Source organism: Lacerta agilis, chromosome 7 (genome assembly GCF_009819535.1).
Source record: "Lacerta agilis isolate rLacAgi1 chromosome 7, rLacAgi1.pri, whole genome shotgun sequence".
Taxonomy (NCBI): Eukaryota; Metazoa; Chordata; class Lepidosauria; order Squamata; family Lacertidae; genus Lacerta; species Lacerta agilis.
Genome location: NC_046318.1, coordinates 46,486,139 through 46,505,785, shown reverse-complemented (window position 1 = coordinate 46,505,785; position 19,647 = coordinate 46,486,139). Strand labels below are relative to the sequence as shown.

The window sequence follows — 19,647 nt, the reverse complement described above, 5'->3', positions numbered from 1 at the left end:
CACAGAAACAGCTTTGGTTGCCCTGAATGATGACTTCTGTCTGGAAAGAGATGGGGGGAAATGTATCCTTGTTAATTCTCCTTGACCTCTCAGATACGGACAGCCTAATTTCTGTTGTTTATGCTCTGGGAGCCCTCTGCTACTGTTGTTCCCCAGTGACTGGTATTTAAATGTATTCAGTTACCAGTTGCTAGAAGTGGGAGTGTGTTATTGCACTTATGTGCTGCTTGTGCACTTCCCATAGGCATTGGTTGCCCACTGTGAGAACAGAATGGTGGACTAGATGTGCTTTGGGTTTGATCCAGCAGGGGTGCTCTTATGTTTAGAGGTGTAGTGACACTAATCCTGGAAATAGTATGCGGCCATCATGACTCTTGTCATGTTATACATAGGGCTGCCCCTGAAAACATTTCAAAAACTTTAGCTGGTGCAGAATTCAGTGGTCAGGTTGCTCACCGAGGCAAGACAGTTTGAGCATATTACACTGATCCTGGCATGACCACACTGTTGCCAATTAGTTTCCAGGCCCAATTCAAAGTGCTGGTTTTGACCTATAAATCCTTAAACTGCTCAGGACCACAATACCTCAAGGAACACCTCTCCACATATAAACCAACCCAAACACTGCAATCATCATCTGACGCTCTTCTTCATGTACCTCCTCCATGAGCAGTCCAGATGGTGGCAACACAAGAATGGGACTTTTCTGCAGTGACTTGCCATTTGTGAAATGCTCCCCCAAAGGAGATTCATCTGGCACCTTCAGTATACATCTTCAGGTGTCAGGCAAAAACATTCCTCTTCAACCAAGCCTTTGACTGGATAATAATCTATGCCCTTTTAAATGTCTTTGTGGGAGGGGGTGTTTTTGTTTTGCTTTTGTTTTTATTATGTTCTTTGTGGTTTTATTCTGTATTTTATTGTGTGAACTGCCTTGAAATCTTTGGATGAAGGGTAGTTTACAAATTTATTTAATTAATTATGAAAGCTTCTGTGAAGATAGCCCTATAGTTGAAGTTTAAAAGATATCTACTGCAATTCTTTAATAATTTAGATACTAGATCTTTTCATGCTGACTCTCCATGCAAGTTTTTCCAATTCTCATCTCCCATGTGAGCCTAAAAATGCATTAAGGGAACTCTATTAAAATTAAGGGAACTCTAAAAGACATTCATAAACATTTGATGCTTAGTGAGCACTAAGTCTGATTTTCCTTATGCATGATGGACCAGCTTATTTGGGTGGATTTAAAAAATATCTTACCATATTTGCTTATGAACAATCATAATGATAATAACAAATATAAATAGCATCAACGCTCAGATCTGGGCAGAGGGTATTTTTGGTTGCAGTCTGATATCTTTGCACAGTTTTGAGAATCCAAAGGGGCTATAAAACTTCAGCAACCCTCCAGCTATAAATTGCTCAGATACTGGGAAATCCATGGCAGCTTGGAACAAGTTTCTATATTTCCCAGAAATATCTGGAATGATCCAACTCTCTGCCACCATCTTCAAAATGCAGCAGAGTAGTCTGCTGCCACATCAAACCTCTGCTGTTGGCAGATTGCCTCATTTGCATTTTATTCATGGCTGTACTATAAAAGCAAATACCCAAATTAAAATTTTGCACCCAGGCAATTAAAATCATGCACTAAGCAGAGCCAAATTCTGTGATTCGTAAATTCTGCAAACTGGGTGCATTTACATATTTTCTCTTATTTTGCATAATCTATTCTGCAGTTTTACTTTTCTTTATTGTGTTGTGACTTGTCATGGCAAGCATCCTATCTGTTCAGTAATGCTCCTAGCAATTTGTCACTTGAAATGAAAAGCAAAGCCCAGCTAAAATATGTACTGTGATATTTGGATGTACAGTACTTAAAACAAACGAGAGGAAAAATAAACTTGCTTATTGGAGGTGGTAGGTGGTGGAGAGAACATAACACAGAGAGTTCAAGAAACTATGACCTATGCTGGTCCTAAAGGGAGTGCTAGACATTTGCAAGTGCCTGCAAGGCCTTCAAGAACATACACCCTTTTTGATGGGAATTTGGGGTGATGGAATGGGCCATATTTGGGCAATAAAAAGTTCCTGTAGTTCTTTCAAGCATCTAAATCATCAGATGCATGAAGGAGTCCAAAGGCCAATTCATAATTAATCTGAAAAGTTAGGCTCCAGTCTTGGATATCTATGTCTGTGTTTGAAAGGAAAGCAACTGGATCTGAGAGCACATTTGATGTGGGAGGAAATATGATCCCAATTGCGGAGGCAAATCTGATCAAAAGATAAGAGTTATGACTGATTTCTGAAAGTTCCAGAATCTCCTGAAACAATTTCAAGATACTAAAATGTAGCTTAAGGGACTACATCATAAACGCTACCATTATGCTGAAGGGGCAATCCCAGTTGATGATGCAAAAAAAAGGGGAAAGGAACAGTTTCCGACTACGAACAAGCTTGCCATAATCTGTTTTACTTGCCATAATCTGTTTTCTTAAGCAAAACAATTATGCACATGTGTTCACCTATGAATGGTTTGTGGGGATTAACCCGCTTCCTGTGATCCTATCAATGCATGTTCTTAGATCCCAGTTCCATCTTTGTTAAATAGCTTTTTAGGAATATCTTTTTAGGAATGAGGTCCAATCCCTGTCCTCAAATATACATTGGTCATATTTTTGGCAGTTCGAATCCATGTGACGGGGTGAGCTCCCATTGCTTTGTCCCAGCTTCTGCCAACCTAGCAGTTAGAAAGCATACCAGTGGGAGTAGATAAATAGGTACCACTGTGGCAAGAAGGTAAAAGCCGTTTCCATGCACTCTTGACACTTGTCATGGTGTCCTATGTGCCAGAAGCAGTTTAGTTATGCTGGCCACATGACCCGCAAAAGCTGTCTGTGGACAAACACCGGCTCCCTTGGCCTGAAAGCAGAGATGAGTGTCACATGGCATTGTCAAATTTTACTGGACTTAACTGTCCAGGGGTCCTTCACCTTCACCTTCACCATATTTTAAAAGTGTCATCAGTGTACATGGCACTTTTCTTTATGTATGTAAGCATTGCTGAATCAGACCCAATACTTTTCAAGGCCTGTATTCTCTTTCCCACGCTGTGTGGGTGCTAAAGCCCTCTGCTACTGTTGTTCCCCAGTGACTGGTATTCAAATGTATTCAGTTACCAGTTGCTAGAAGTGGGAGTGTGTTATTACACTTATGTGCTGCTTGTGCACTTCCCATAGGCATTGGTTGCCAATTGTGAGAACAGAATGTTGGACTAGATGTGCTTTGGGTTTGATCCAGCAGGGGTGCTCTTATGTTTAGAGGTGTAGTGACACTGATCCTGGAAATAGTATGTGGCCATCATGACTGGTAGCTATTGATGGCCTCTTTTTGACTAATCTCATTTTAAAGCCACCTGATTTGGTTTCCATCACCCTAACGTGTGGCAGAAAATTCCACACTTCAGCCACTTGCATAGTGGCTACAGGAAACCAGTTCGCAAGAAGATCCTAGGGATGATCTTGTAACCCAGAGACAAACTCTCCAATGTCCTTCTGCTGGCAGTTCCAGAAAACTGGATATTTCAAACATTCTGCCAGTACAAGCTGATCAGCATGCGAAAAGAAACGATCCCCACTCCCTTCCTATTGCACACTATTCTGGAGGGTCTCCGGACCCCACCCAAGATCAATTTCAGGAGGTACAGGGGGGAGGGGAGCCCCATTGCACAGGAATAAGGCCTTGCTGATAGGTTTGTTAGGTGAATCCCATATTTTGGACCCATACCCAAGACTATGAAAGTCAAGACCAGCACTCTGAGTTATGGAGACAGACAGCCAATATAATATTTAAAGTTAGGTGTTAGGTGTTCTGTGTTCAGGCATGCCACCAAATTTTGACCCACCTGGAAGGACCATCTTCAAATAGATCAAAAAATGGTGAATGACATAATGATCAGCAACATGAATGACTATTGTCAGATCCAGGTCTTCCACTAACATGTGCATACAAGCAGCTGCCCTTTCCCTTCATGGTTCACACATTACATTCCTCCATGCAACTTCATTCATTGGGTGGGATCCTAGGACAACAACATGCTTGCTTTTTTTTAATTAAAGATTTTCTTGATTTTACAAAAGTGTGTGCAATGTCGCTCTTCCCTCTCTAATGTCTCAACATGCTTGCTTTTTCAAGCTGTCATCGTCTCACACAGAAATTGGGAACTATTTTCAAGGTTGCTGAATAAAAACTGGTGAGGTACTCCTCACTTTTGCATTCTGCCCATCAGAGATTTTTCTTTCTACAGTCTCGAGTGATAATCCTCTTTTACAGTTATGTTACAAAATACCAATACAAAAACTTTTGAAAAAGAAACCAGAAAGGCAGTACTAAGCAAGGGAAGAAGCTTTTGCTCCCCTCTTGGTACATTTTGCACTCAAGAGTTTCCGATCCTCTTTCTCTTGGGAAACATCAGGTTAAACACAGGGAAAATTTAATCACCTCTGTCAACATAAAGGAATGCTGGGTTATAAATCAGAAAGTTAAACCAGCACCAAAGTCCTTCTCAAACTTGAAAGAATTGCATCAAAATGCCAAAGGGAGTTGAAATCTCAACTCTGTTTCAAAAGGTTTTATCTACTTTAAGCGAAAGTGATGCTAAAGATGACAGAGAAAGAGAGAGAGAGAGCAATTTTTCCTGTTAAATCCTACCATTCTCAAATACTTACAGGCTACGACTGTAAACAAGGGGTGTGTATGATACCAGTAATGCCATTACTGTATCTTGCTCTGTGCACTATTAACAGTGTGAACAAGACATGCATTTTGCTGACCCACCTGAATGCATAAGCTTGTTAGGATTGCAAAGGTGGATCTAGGGGAATGCAACTAGTGTGGTCACACCGGGCACAGAGCTTCTGGGGCATCTGAGGAGGGACCACAACTATGACATACAACAGAAGATGGGGGGTGGCACTGGATTTTAGCATCACACATGACACCACTGAAATTTGAGATGTCAAGGTCCACCACTATGTGATTGTGGACTTTACAAGGAGCAGTTTAACCATTAATCTCAGTTAAAATATGATTTGAGCATTGCTTTATTTGTCTAATTTCCTTTATTAATTTGTGTTCAAATTAGTACTGGGAGAATTCCAAAACTATGCATACATTCATATCTATTTTTTAAACTACCAATTGAATTATTTAACTGAGAGTGGATATATATTTTCTTTCCTGGCCTCTCCTATGAAAGGAGTTAAGCTACCCACACCCCTTATAAAGACAGTTTTCCAAACTGTTAAGTACCATATTCCAATTAAAACAAACCACAAAATTAATAGAGCAGCAAGATAAAAATGATTCATAGCCCTTGGTGATATGTTTGAGAGATGAAGTCTGCAGTAAATCCCATTGAGCTCAGAGGGACTTGCTTCAGAGTAAACATGCTCTTAAAATTGTGCTGCATATTACTACACAGAGACTGTGTCTTTTAGGAGATTATACAAATTTGTCTGTTAACATAACATTTTTTTCCAGTACCCATCAGTAATTGGCAGTTGCAATTAATTATGTGTCAACCAAAAAGCTTCCCCCACCCCTATTTAAAAAAGAACATTTTAGCCAATGGCAAAAATGTACAGAAACAAAAATGCATTAATTTTGCATAAAATGGCCTGAGGACAAATATGTGACCCTGCAGCCATTTGTTTCGTGTCTTCTTTTCAATGCAAAAGAGTTTTGTATGAAGAGTAAAAAAGCAGAATGAAATGAGTATTATTTACTTTGCTGGTGCATGAGACTAATGGGGTCTTCTGTTATTTCCACTGATGTCACTGAGAGATTTGCTTTGGGCTTTCTTGCAGTCAGGTTTTGGTTTAGTCTGTGTAGAACTATGGAAGAGAAAAAGGAAACGGTTTTTAAAATTCATAAGCAAAGGAGAAAGAAGCAGTTGGTAAAGCATAACTGAAAAGGAGTCTGAGGCTAACATTTCAGAATCTGCAAGAATTTACAAAATGTATTACTTGGAACTGGGGCAGCAAGGTTTTGGAAGAATAATAAAACGGTTGGTATAAGGCAAATACTAAGATTAGAACCAAAATTTGCTAATTAGGTGAGAGATCTGGGAGAAGCTCTTCTCTTCTCCTGCTAAGTGCTGTAGGCTCTGGAAACACCTTCACTCACACACACCCTACAACACGGATGTTTGCACTCACACCTGGGCTGCAAAATTCCCCGCTCCAAAATGTATCAATGGGTGTGGATAGAAGATGCGGAGCCAAGCTACTCTTAAAGGGGCCATTAAGAGCAGCTTAAATCTGAACTCTCCATGACGAAATAAGAATCCGCGATTCCTCAAGGGTTTTCATGATGGTCCCAGCAATTTCAGGACAGTTGGAGGGTATGCAAATACAGTAAAACACTTGAAATAGTAATGTTAAGAGAAGCAAGCAGCAGAAAACTTGCAGCTAAAAGAACGTTTTCACTGTGCCCAACACAAGTGTCAGCACTGCTGTGCCTACTAGGGAGCTGGGACTTTGGCAGCTGCTTGGAGATTCCATGTGCTGTTGCTGGAGATGGGGCTGTGCTTGCACTCTGTGCTACGCTGTTCCGTGTGCAGTTCTAGTATTTTTCTGCAAACCTAATATATCCCTTCTGTATTCAGAAAGAAGAAAGCTGCTTTGCTGCCATACTGGTTGGTATAGGGCCATTCACTTTGCTATAAGTGCAAATAATAACACTCACCATTGCACATGGATACTCCCTGCAAATTGCCTCAATGAGTTCCGTGAAAAGGCCTTTATGTAAAATATAATTGGTAGAAATTTTAAACTGAAATATACATACACGTGTTTATAGTTTGATATAATGTTGTAGTCAGCTATTATCTTATATCACATAGAATACAGATTTGAGCACTAGCCATCCATTGTGAAAGGGACAAGGATTAAATTAGTAGTCATTCTGAATATATTAAGTTCTTCAGTAGAGAACTGTGTGTAATTAAAAATCCTGGTTGCTTATAATATCACATGACTAGACATGCAAGGAAGCTCTGGATACCTGTTGGTCTTGATGAAAACACACTCAAATGCAGTCATATTGCTTTTCCTAGAAGATTTGTGTTAGTCAAAAAGAGTCTTTTAAAAAATCCCCCTATCAAATCAGTTTCATGAAAGAGTTATTTCATGCCTTGAACAAATTTTATATAACCATCACTTTAGCTTTTCTGGCCTTCGATCAAGCTGTGAAGTGAAATTATATTAAATAAATATGGAAAGATTATGTTTCAGTCCTGTGTTATATTGTGCTCTGCATAAAAATGAGAAGGCACTAAAAAAATCACATTATCAGATATTTCTGGAAAAATAAAGGGGCACATTTTCAGAGTATGGTAATTTATCTTAATACAAGCTGGTGTTATTGGGTCAGTTTGGGGCCCTGGGGCAGGGGGCAAGACTACACATAGCCCTGAGAGTAACAAATTACACCATCCATTCATAAATCTCAATAATTTTTGGTTAGTTAATTTTGTTGCCCAGGAAAATTAAGAAACCAAAAATTCTTAATTATGTTGCCCAGGAAAATTAAGAAACCAAAAATTATTGAGATTTATGAATGGATGGTGTAATTTGTTACTCTCATGGCTATGTGTAGTCTTGCCCCCTGCCCCAGGGCCCCAAACTGACCCAATAACACCAGACCATAGCTGGCCCCTAATCAATTTGGGTTTGGGGCTAATGTTTAATTAGGGTTTTAAAAAACCTAGGGGGGGGGGAAGTGCTGGTACTCACCACGCAAGGACACTCTGGCCCCACAACCCAGACTCCAGCCACAAAAGCTGAGGTCTGCTTAAGAGGCCAGAGACCACCTTGGCTTGGACCTGCATCTTGGATGCCTACAGAATGGCTCATGATGGTATCCAAGCATAGAACAAACCCTGATTCACAATCTTGGGAGCTGTCAGAACAAACTGGGCATCAAAATCTCCCAAGGCACCTAAATTGGTGAAGTGTGGAGCACTTAAGTTTGCCACCTTGGTTCAAAATGGTGCCTGATGGCTCCCAAATGTAGGCAAAAGATATCTCTTCCACCTCAGGAACAGTCATGCATAGAGAACAGAGAGACAGACAAACAAAACACTTTCCAAAATATGTAGCAGAAGTAGAAGTAGCAGAAGACAGTACAAGTCAATAGTACGTAGAAGTAGATAGTAGATAAATAAGCATTAAAGTATGTTTCATACAAAACCTCTCCCCATAAATTTATTTTGACAGTAATATATACCATGATATTATCAAAGAAATGTTGTCTTTTGCTGTCAGTGGATACTGTTTACCCAAGAATATACAAATGGAATTGGCCAAAAGGCCAACTAATCTAAACCCTCGAGGATTACGCTGTTAGAGAAATCAATTGTAAAATTCAAACTGTTCACTGCATATCATATAAGATCTGTTTAATGATCCTCCTTTGACTGTGCAGCACTCTTTAAGCCTCTGGACTCCTCCCAACTTTTCCCTTTGACCAGGCAAAATCCTGCTTGTTTATTTCAAGCTGTGTCAGGCAATTGTAAATTACCCTTAAGGTGGCTTGAAGCAAAAGAGGCCAGAGAACCTTTACCTTTAATAGTTGTGTAGAAGAGGCCATATGAGCAGATATGGATTGCATTATAATGAGGCACACCTGTAGGTTTGCTGGCCTCACTTCCATCTGGTCAGCCTGTTTAATAAACCTGCTGCATTACCAGCACCTGTATGGAGTCCGACTGAGTACTGAAGTTTAACAAACAAAAATAGTGCTTCCAGTTACTAGTCTTAGGCAGGTGTAAGCAAGTAAAATCTCACATTCCTTCAGGCTCCCCATATCCATTTGTGTTTTAGTGTAAACAAAACTAGGAGAACTGCCTACTGTTATTCTGATTCGGCATAGTTCACTTTCTGCTGTTCAGGAGGAGGATGCAGAGCAGACACAATGCCGATAACTGGTCAAAGGCTAGAAATGGGAGCAGAAGGAAAACATGATAGTTTAGTCTGCTAAGCATGGGACTCTTAATCTTAGGGTTGTGGGTTTGAGCCCCACCTTGGACAATTCTGTGATTCTATGAGAAAGAGGGTTTAAAAATGAAATGCAAAGAGGCAAAAAAGAAAAAAAAAGAGAAAAAACTGAATGGCTTTTATGTCCCGTTTCTGTCCACCCACAACCTGTCTAACCATCCCATTCTGAGCACTTAGAGACTCCTCATTTCCAGATGCCAAGTATTCTGTTGTTGTTTTTTAATAAAAAAATTCTCTTTACTTAATCTGTTTCTGTGCCTCCTACTCTTGCCTTTGAGCAGCAAGAAGTGGGAGGAGGGCTGAGAAGATGCATCATACCTCCAACTAAAGGAATGGCATAGTACTGTACAATACAAATAGGCCCATTACAAATTAGTCACAGGGAGACTGCAGCACAGCCTTCCAGAGCTGGTTCCATTCCCAAACTCACAGAACTGAAGTGGAGATCCTCCATCTTGGTTCTACATCATCACAACTTACCCATGCTGATGTTCATATCTCATATACTGGCGGAGATGCAGCCACTTTATATGTTCTCTAAACACATCAATTGGTAGATATGCATCTTTTAGCTATATTGACAGAATTGAATGTGTGTTTTGGCTTGTATTGGCTTGCTGTGCAAAATATACAGAAAGAGTATCATCCAAAATCTAAATCTGTTAGGGGGAAACTGTAGTATCTGATTCTGCTGGTAGTTGCCAAGTTTTGGGCACTCTGAGTGAGTAATTGTTTAATGAAATGGACACATGTGATTTATCCAGCAAGCTATTGATTCCATCCTAGAGGAAATTATGAATCCTGATGAATGAAAAGCTTTGCAGAGAAAACAAAATGTTCTACTTTTTCTCTCTCACAGCTTTAAAAATTTGTTTTATTCAGGATATTTCTATATTGCTTTGTATATAAAAATACATATATGCGGTAAAGACAAAACTAAAACAACAGTCAACTTAAACAACTACAAGTGTTACACAAATATACACTGTTGGCAATTTGAAGGTGACAAAACTTCTAGTACGGTATTTACAGTCCTTGGTGAATTTGGTAAAATGAAAGGATCAACCTGCATGTTACAATTTCCAGAATCAAATGTAGCTTACAGAATGTAGTTTACAGAGACTACATTTACATTTAACTCTGTGGGTTAAACCACAGAGCCTAGGGCTTGCTGATCAGAAGGTCGGCGGTTTGAATCCCTGCGATGGGGTGAGCTCCCGTTGTTCGGTCCCTGCTCCTGCCCACCTAGCAGTTCGAAAGCACGTCAAAGTGCAAGTAGATAAATAGGTACTGCTCCAGCAGGAAGGTAAACGGCATTTCCCTGTGCTGCTCTGGTTCGCCAGAAGTGGCTTAGTCATGCTGGCCACATAACCTGGAAGCTGTACGCTGGCTCCCTCGGCCAGTAACACGAGATGAGCGCCGCAACCCTAGAGTCGGACACTAGTGGACTTAATGGTCAGGGGTCCCTTTACCTTTACAGAAACTTAAATAACTGTGCATTGTCATTAGCAATTGACTTACTGAATGGCTTCTCTTCTGCCTTGTTTTTTTCATGTGTGTAATTGGCGCACGTGCACACACACACACACACACACACACCATTAGTATTCTGGGAAAGCTATCAAAACAAACTATTCTGTATACTAAAAGAAAACACCTTGTGAAATTGAATTAACATAAAAATAGTACTTATAAGTCAGTTTTCTCCACGATATAGTTGGTTAACTGTACATAAAGGGAAATTACTTATGAAAAGATTTCTCTTTGTTTTACACACACCTGTTTAAGAAAAAGAATGTTTGTTCAACATGACAACTATTTAACTTTGCAGAAAATGAAATAATATTAACTCTAAACTTTGCAGTTATGTAGAGGAAATTGCAGCTGAAATGAAGACATCTGAGGCACTTTTCACTTTTATTATATAGGAGGAGAGAGAGAGAGAGCTAAATGTAACTGGAATGCCATTTTTACAGTATGCATTGTAATAAGGACCCTTTTCATGAACATGAAACCCAGGCGTATCATGCCAGTTATGAAGAGCACAGGCATGTATAAATTTTGAATATATTTTGAAGGTAAATCCAGCAAACAACAATAAGAGCAACTGGCTATAAGAAGAATTCCCAGATACTGTTTTACCTTAGGCTGGACTCTGATTCCATGGCAGAACTGGAATATTAAACTTAGTTCTTAACAAGTCCAAATTAATCATCCTGTCCATTGGATCACATCGTCTCTCTTCTTCCCAACTTCTGAAGTGAATGTTATGGCTAAATTGTGCTTAAAGAAGAAGAAGAAGAAGAAGAAGAAATTACTCATGAACTGTACAATTACATGCTGCCTTACTCTAAAGCCCTATACAAAGAGTTGAATAGAACACAATTTCTATTCAAAAAAATCCATTTGGGGAATCTGTTAGTATGTAGAGAAGGCAAGGATTTGTTGAGGTTGAAGCAGGTGATTTCCTCAGACACGTTTTACAAAATGGCTTCCTTTATTCCTAGTCACCTGCCCATAGCTATTCAAGCTATGATTCTGGCAAGAATGAAAGCATGGACAGAGGTGCAGAAGACCTCTCCCTGAACCGTGGAGAAGAGGATGAGGATGATCATGATGAACATGAAGATGCTGAGAAGGCCAATGAGTCAGATGGCGTAGAAGCTGAGCGTCTGAAAGCCTTTAATGTGAGTTATATGGAGCTCTATGCCCTTCAGAATTTTGTTTTCTTATTTGAGTCATTTATTATGGGTATATGTGGCAGTAAAAGAGGTACACTAACTTTATTTTATAGAAGGGGAACCTCCCTCCCTCCGCACACATTAAAACACTTGAAAACTGACGCCAGTTCACCAGATTTAGAGGTTTAATGTATATTTACCTCAGTTGTGTGTTTTGTGTGTGTGTGCATGTTTGCTCAGTGGACAGCAGCAGAGGGGACTAGGGGGATGCAGTGTAGTCCAAAGAGTGTATTCCAGTGGCCAGCTATTTTCTATTATTTTCCAGATTTATATAATTTTGCATGACAACGTATGCAAAAATTGCTCACAGCAGGGGAGGAGTAAGAGACACAGTTCAGTATAACAATGTAGGCATCCTACTGCATTGTTAATAACAGACATGAAAACAGTGCCTATTTTCACAATCTGTGTTTTATTTCCCTCACAATTTCTATACACTACAGCCTAATCTTTTCTTGTCTTTTTTTGTCAATCCTAAAACAAAATCCTTGCTTGCTTAGCATTTCTGACTTTCCATTACAAAGCTCTTCGCTGTGTAAACTAAAATAAAAATAAAAATAAAGAAAATGTCTTCCTCTCTGTAACTGAGCCAGGAAGCTTAGAAAGAGAAGAGAGCACCACCCCTCCAAAACCTTCTCCTCTGTCTCCCTCTTGCCAACAGATGTTTGTCAGGCTGTTTGTAGATGAAAACTTGGACCGAATGGTCCCAATCTCTAAGCAGCCCAAAGAAAAGATCCAGGCTATCATTGACTCATGCAGGCGACAATTCCCTGAGTACCAAGAGCGTGCCAGAAAGCGTATACGTACTTACCTCAAGTCCTGCAGGCGGATGAAAAGGAGTGGTTTTGAGATGGTGAGTTTTGATCTAAAAAAAAAATCCCAGCCCTAGTTTCCATCAAAAACCCCATATGTAAATCCATGACACTATTTTGTTTTCATCTTAGTGTCTCTTTTTATTTGTATTTTTGGTAATGTCAGGTCAGAGGTTATTCTTCCTCCTTTCATATTACCTGGATCCCCCCTCCCTTTCTCCAGTGCATTTGAAATGCCTTCAAAAATGCAATTCGCAGTTATTTCAAATAGAAATTCATTTTTTAAAAATGAAGAGCTCCTCAAGATGTAAAGGAACAAGCAATAAAGAAATAAAGCTTGTTTTTTGGGGGGCGGGTCATCATTCTGACTCCTATAGAGATGATATAGTGGCCTGAATCTACAGGTAGTAGTGGGATGCATATGTGAAACTGGACATGCCATGTACGCATGGCTACCTACTGATTATCTTTAGGATCAAATGGGAGTCAATGTAGGCCTTCCTCCCAAGCATATGATATACACAGTCCAAGCTGACAGATCTGATCATGTGGTCAGGGATCTGCACATATTTCATGATGCAGCAGTGAGAATGATGGGTTCAGCCATTAGTGGTGGGTGAGTCAATATAGAAAGGGAATCTTTCTATATTTTGGAATGGGCGTATTAATTGTTGCCCTGTTGTCATAATTACCACAACATTTGTGAGAGACAAGAAAACTGCTTTTAATGGTGCTTATGCTACAGTCACACATACATTTGGCATTTTACCAAATTAATGTAACCTAACCAATGTAAGACTATAGAAAAAGACTACGGAAAAACACTTATGAACAAATTAACACGCATTCAGCATTTCAAAATTGTTTAAAATTACTCATTTTTGTCACCCTGGGAGGAAAGGCAGGATATAAATTTACTAAATAAAGTTTTGCTTTAGAGCATTTAGATTTTTAGGGATCATTTCTTAATTGCAACATTAATATCATGGGGAGCTTTTTTAAGCTTTCTAATTTCTCAAAGAAAGTGAGGGAAAAAAACAAAAACATTTTTTGGTGCCATGATCAAACGCCAACTAAATGTTAAAATACCACACCACATGCATCTTTTCCCATTATAGTAGAAAAGAAGTGCCCCTTTGAAAATTATCTCAGCATTTCCATAAAAAGTCCTAAAACAAACCTCAGACTCTCCCTTTCATAACTTTCAGACATCATATACCTTTTAAATATCATTTTAAGAAATTCATCCAAAAAACGTATTTTATATAAAAGCAATCAAATCAGCATATATTTTGTCGCTCCTTCCTTCCTTCCTTCCTTCCTTCCTTCCTTCCTTCTTTCCTTCCTTCCTTCTGATGTCCATTCATTGTTCCAGAACCTTAAATGACTGTGTTCAAAACAAATTGCCACATCTGCTGAAATCACTAGCTTAGGACAAGAGTGAAAATGCAGGAAGTCATATTTGTACAATTGATACAAGTCAAGTCAGCTTATGAACAAGGGAACTATAGATTGAAAGGGAGCAGAGACCAATGAAAAATATCAGATGTGAAAATCTGATTGTTGAGTTATATTGTGTTTTGAAATATTTGACGGGCAATATATTATTGAAGTCTAGTAAATAGTGTAGTTTCACATTTGTTTTGTTTGAATTAAGTTATTTATAAAATGAAAAGTCTTTGTGCAACTGTCTGATCTTGGTAACTTGGATGATTTTTATCTCACGACTTTGTACACTGCTCTGATATCGGTACAGATGGAGTGTAATATATATATATATATATATATATATATATATATATATATATATATATATATATATATATATATATTTACAAAGAAGTAATATTTTTCCTCTCTTATATCACCAAATTTCATACACATGTTCACATCACTGAACAATTACAAACATGAATGATCTCAAAAAGGCCTGTGCTTTTTTTTATATCTCTACATAACTGTCCAAATAAAAAGCATGTATGGGTAGCAAGTTATTTAGGTCTGCTGTTGGCCATGAAAACCCAGGACTATTCTCCTTCCCTCACACATGTGGAAATAGCTGTGTCCAAAAGCTGTTGCCATGGTTGAGTGAAAGCAAGCAAAGTCTTCTCCTGGGCAGAGTGTACACCTCCCTGTCTTACGTTCCTTATTTCAGCAACATCACTGCGTAACAGTAGCAGTTACCACTGAGGCTGAGAGAACAGATCCTCAACAGTGGAGACTATATGAGAAACCAGAGTTAGACCTTTGGTTTATCTAGCTCAGAATCATCTACTCTGATTGGCAGTGGCTCTCCATGATGCTTCACAGAGGTTTTTCATGGTCATGCTGTCTGAAGTTCTTTTAACTGGAGATGGTAGGGATTGAATTTGGCACCTTCTGTAGGCAAGATGCATTGAAATATGGTCCTTCCCTTAAGATAGACTAGTGGAATAGAATGTGAATGGTCACTTCCAATTTGAAAGATGAAGATGGGCAGGCATTTCAAATGGTAATGAAACCTAGTTTGAACACACATTCACTGCATCCTGAGGCATTTGCTGTCAGGACAGAGAGAGCATGTTCAGTAAGCCCTATACCATAGCTTATAAGCTGATTGGGTAACTTTGCTCCTCTCCTCTGTGCTGTGGAAGTTTGTCTTGGCATGATATGTGAACATGGCCTCCATAGCCTCTCTAGGTTTCATAAAGACTTTTTGGTGGTTTGCTTGAGGGGCTTATTATTTGAAGGGCATTACACAAACCCTCTGCATAGGTCAGTTTCAATTTGATAGATTTGGCTGTGCTGCAAAGACAAAGGGGAATAGTGTTTCTTTTCACTTGCTATTCCATTTCATCAGCTAAAGCTTATTTCAAATCCTGATGATTAATATATGTCAGTATGAAGGAATAAAGAATTAAATGGCCTCCATGCTTGTAAAACATATCATTTTGAAATGTCTGATGGCTATCTAGATTGTAATCTAAATTTGTTTCACTGTAATGACATAACTGAAAGGTAATTAGAATACAAGGAGCAAAGTTGTTTAACTGACTGCTTATTTAATATCACTTAAAATGCAGGAATGGTGACTATAGCACTGTATCATTATGGTGGCAAGGTGTTACAGTAAAATTTCTACAGAGGTCTGGGCATAAATTCAACTTTTCACATGATTCAGTTGATAAATCTTTCTGAAAATGTAGCAACAATTAAAATAGTTTAAAGGACTTGTAACATTTCAGGTGTAATTATAGAACAACCACCATGACTTGACGCTCTGGAAGATGTAACTATATTAATTAGTGGAATGTGTGTCTTGCTCTGATCTACCAAACCATATCATGTATAGCAAGTGTAGTGGAAAAATATAAATTTTTCTTTTAGTTTATGAAATACAGTAGGGAAAAATAATATAAATTCTGAAGCAACTTCTTTGGGTGTCAATGTATATAACACAGCAACAGGTTATCATACTGCTTTTATTTTGAATGGTACCATTAGGAACACAATGAAAAGGATGCGAAAACTATCTGAAGAAATGAAACAAACTTCTGCAGAAGCATTTGTCAAAGCACAGGTTTCAGATCATCATGGTAGACCAGGGATGGCTAGCCTGTTTTGCCCTGAGGGCCATGTTCTCCCTTGGCCAACTCTTTCAGAGCTGCAGACCAGTGGTAGATGTGGCAACCCCACAACCTCTCATACACACTTTTGCATGTGCACATGCACGCACAGGCTATCACACAGAGCCCACCTTCCTCAGTTAACCCACACAGATCGGCTTAGATGAAAGGACTTATAGTTCCCTCACCGTTCAGCAAACTATTAATCTAATGACCAGGCAGGGGGCAACTTGCACTTGGCCCTACTGTCTATGGGGTTTGATCCCATTGTTTGGTCCCAGCTCCAGCAATTCAAAAGCACATCAAAGTGCATTTTGATAAATAGGTACCACTCCGGCGGGAAGGTAAACGGCGTTTCCGTGTGCTGCTCTGGTTTCGCCAGAAGCGGCTTAGTCTTGCTGGCCACATGACCCAGAAGCTGTCTGCGGACAAACGCCAGCTCCCTCGGCCTATAGAGTGAGGTGAGCGCTGCAACCCCAGAGTCGTCCACGACTGGACCTAACGGTCAGGGGTACCTTTACCTTTACCTACTATCCATCCTTAAAGAAATCAGCCCTGAGTGCTCACTGGAAGGGCAGATCCTGAAGTTGAGGCTCCAATACTTTGGCCACCTCATGAGAAGAGAAGACTCCCTGGAAAAGAACCTGATGTTGGGAAAGATGGAGGGCACAAGGAGAAGGGGACAACAAAGGATGAGATGGTTGGACAGTGTTCTCCGAGCGACTGGCATGAGTTTGGCCAAACTGTGGGAGGCAGTGGAGGATAGGGGTGCCTGGCGTGCTCTGGTCCATGGGGTCATGAAGAGTCAGACACGACTGAACAACTGAACAACAACTGTCTTTACTTTTATACTTTTTGTTGCTTCTGCCAAATTTGGGGTTGGTTGTTTGGTGAATAGATCAGTGCCCCAAACTGGGGGTTAGCCACTCCTTTGGTAAGCAGAAATATCAGTAGCAGGTTCCATAATGGACCAAATATTGGGGCTAGTACTGGCCATAGTGTGCATGGCTTTATCAATATTATAATTATAATTAGACAAAGGCCTGGTTGTTGCAGTCTTGGAAGGTGTATTTACTTCTGAGTTTTTGTATGTCCAAACATTTTTTTTTCCTTTTTAAGAAGAGGCAACCTACATTAACACATTAATCAGACTATTTTGGTCAAAGATTCCTAGTAGAGTTTTATTTATCATTCTTCTAATAGTTATTAAGGAATAGCAGTTTCTGTGCCTGAAATATCTAGCTACCATATCCATTCAGATATTGGTGATAAATATATGGTTGTTCTGAGAAAGGAAATGTGTTCATTTGTTCCTGTTCTGTCTCAGGAACAGAATTCAAAACAAATAACACAACTTAAACCTTTCACTCTTTCTTCAAAAGCACCTTTCAAAAAGCAGCCTAGAGTTCAAACATTCTCTATCAAAGAATGATCCTGAAATCTTCAGGTAACTAGGGAGAAATTATTTTGTAACTCTAAAAAAGATGGGATTCTGCAACTTATTTTCAACTGGTAAATAAGATCTGGCCTTCAGATAATAGCCTCATTATTTGTTCCCTGCAGGGGGACATCTGGAAGAGAGTTCTTAACGAAAGGCCTTCTTTCTCATTAGTATCTGCCCATCTCACAGGAAACAATTAAGGCAGTTGATGGGGAAAATGACTAAAAATGTCCCTTTTGGATGACATCTGCTCTAAGTATCTTTAAAGTTTTGTTGCTGCTATAATTTCCTGCCTAAAAAAAGAATGTCATGTTCACACATTCATATCTGATGACCATCATTGATATGAATCTCTGCTAAGAGAAAAAAAAACTAGTATTGATAATACAGGTGAAACTCGAAAAATTAGAATATCGTGGAAAGGTTCATTTCTTTCAGTAATTCAACTTAAAAGGTGAAACTAATATAGGAGATAGACTCATGACATGCAAAGCGAGTTATGTCAAGCCTTTATTTGTTATAATTGTGATGATTATGGCGTAGAGCTGATGAGAACCCCAAGTTAACAATCTCAACTTTGGGGTTTTCATCAGCTGTACGCCATAATCATCACAATTATAACAAATAAAGGCTTGACATATCTCGCTTTGCATGTCATGAGTCTATCTCATATATTAAACTCCAGTAGCTAATGAAAACAATTGCTTACATAAATGGACTTTTCCATGATATTCTAAATTTTTGAGTTTCATCTGTATAGAAATTGTAGGCAATGAGGAAAATAGATATCAGCCTAACGTAAATTCATACTCACTTCAAACTGTGCATTTGTGTGTGTGTGTGTGTGAGTGAGAGAGAGAGAGAGAGAGAGAGAGAGAGCGCACATGCATGCATGCACTCACACACTTATACCCAAGGATGTACCTAAATCTCATTTAACTTAATGAAAGCATGAGGAACATGTGACTTCTGGCTTGCCTTGGGAAGACTCAGTTAACAATACAGTACAGACCTCCATACATACAGTATTCTGCATTCATTTACCTGTTGACGATGGCTGCTTGCCAAGCCCTTTTTCACACTTCCCTGCCTTTACAAACCACCAGCCTTGTCTGAACATCTGTCTCATGAAAAGATCACATCAATGTATTATGAAATCCTAAAGCACAAATCTCAGGAGATATACCTGGCATATTATCCAGCCCTTGCCCTGTCAGATTGTGCATGTCTTTACTTTTACAAGTCATCCTACTCATTTCACTGAGGCAATAATGTATCGGGACAGGATTTGGCATTATGTACATGCACAGCAGCAGGAAAGAGATTACTAATTGGCCTGAATGTTTTTGTTGCCTCTTTTCCTTCTGTAACTACATTTTTTAGCTGGATGGTAATCTTGAGTAATTATTGCTGCTGTACAGTCATATAGAGCCTAGATAATTGTGCTAAACATGGTGTCTATGGCAAATAGACACAGACACAGACACAGAGACACCCACACCCACCCTTTCATCTGTTATAAATAGAATACTTTCTGGAATGAGAACATTAGAATTATAAGCAAAGTGGTTTGTGCGTTAAACAGAATTTCTCTTTTTGAAAATTAAACGTGTATTCTCTAATTAATTTGCATTATAGGTCCTCCATCAAACTAATGCTATGACCTATTGTGCCTCATCCATCCCTCCACACTCCCTGGCTGGTTTTGCCAACAGTTACTGGAATTTTGCTTCCTCCCTTTATTCTCAGACAAGAATGAATGAAAAGCATTACAACTGATGTCAAAATGCAGTGCTGCTGCAAGTCTTAAAATGACAAATCCTTTTATATATTTACTGGGGATATGAGAGCCTATTACATTAGAACAATATCAGGACATCCAACAGAGTGCAGTGCTGTTCTTCAGTTTGTAATGCAGAATGTTGCTCAAACATGCGCATTGTGCTACTTTACATTGCATGCTTTACAGTATGAGAGAGTGTTTTA

At 39.2% G+C, this 19,647-nt stretch overlaps 1 protein-coding gene across 3 annotated transcripts in view; it reads left to right on the top strand.

The window, feature by feature from the left end:
- Window positions 1-19,647, top strand: part of NOL4 (nucleolar protein 4) — a 124,501-nt gene that overhangs the window by 88,861 nt on the left and 15,993 nt on the right. For 2 of the 3 annotated variants that reach the window (XM_033155127.1, XM_033155129.1), the window contains 2 exons: window positions 11,570-11,749; window positions 12,465-12,656. In XM_033155127.1, the coding sequence (XP_033011018.1) occupies window positions 11,570-11,749; window positions 12,465-12,656 (372 nt within the window). The remainder of the gene's footprint in view (window positions 1-11,569; window positions 11,750-12,464; window positions 12,657-19,647) is intronic. The other variant, XM_033155128.1, reaches the window with a different exon arrangement.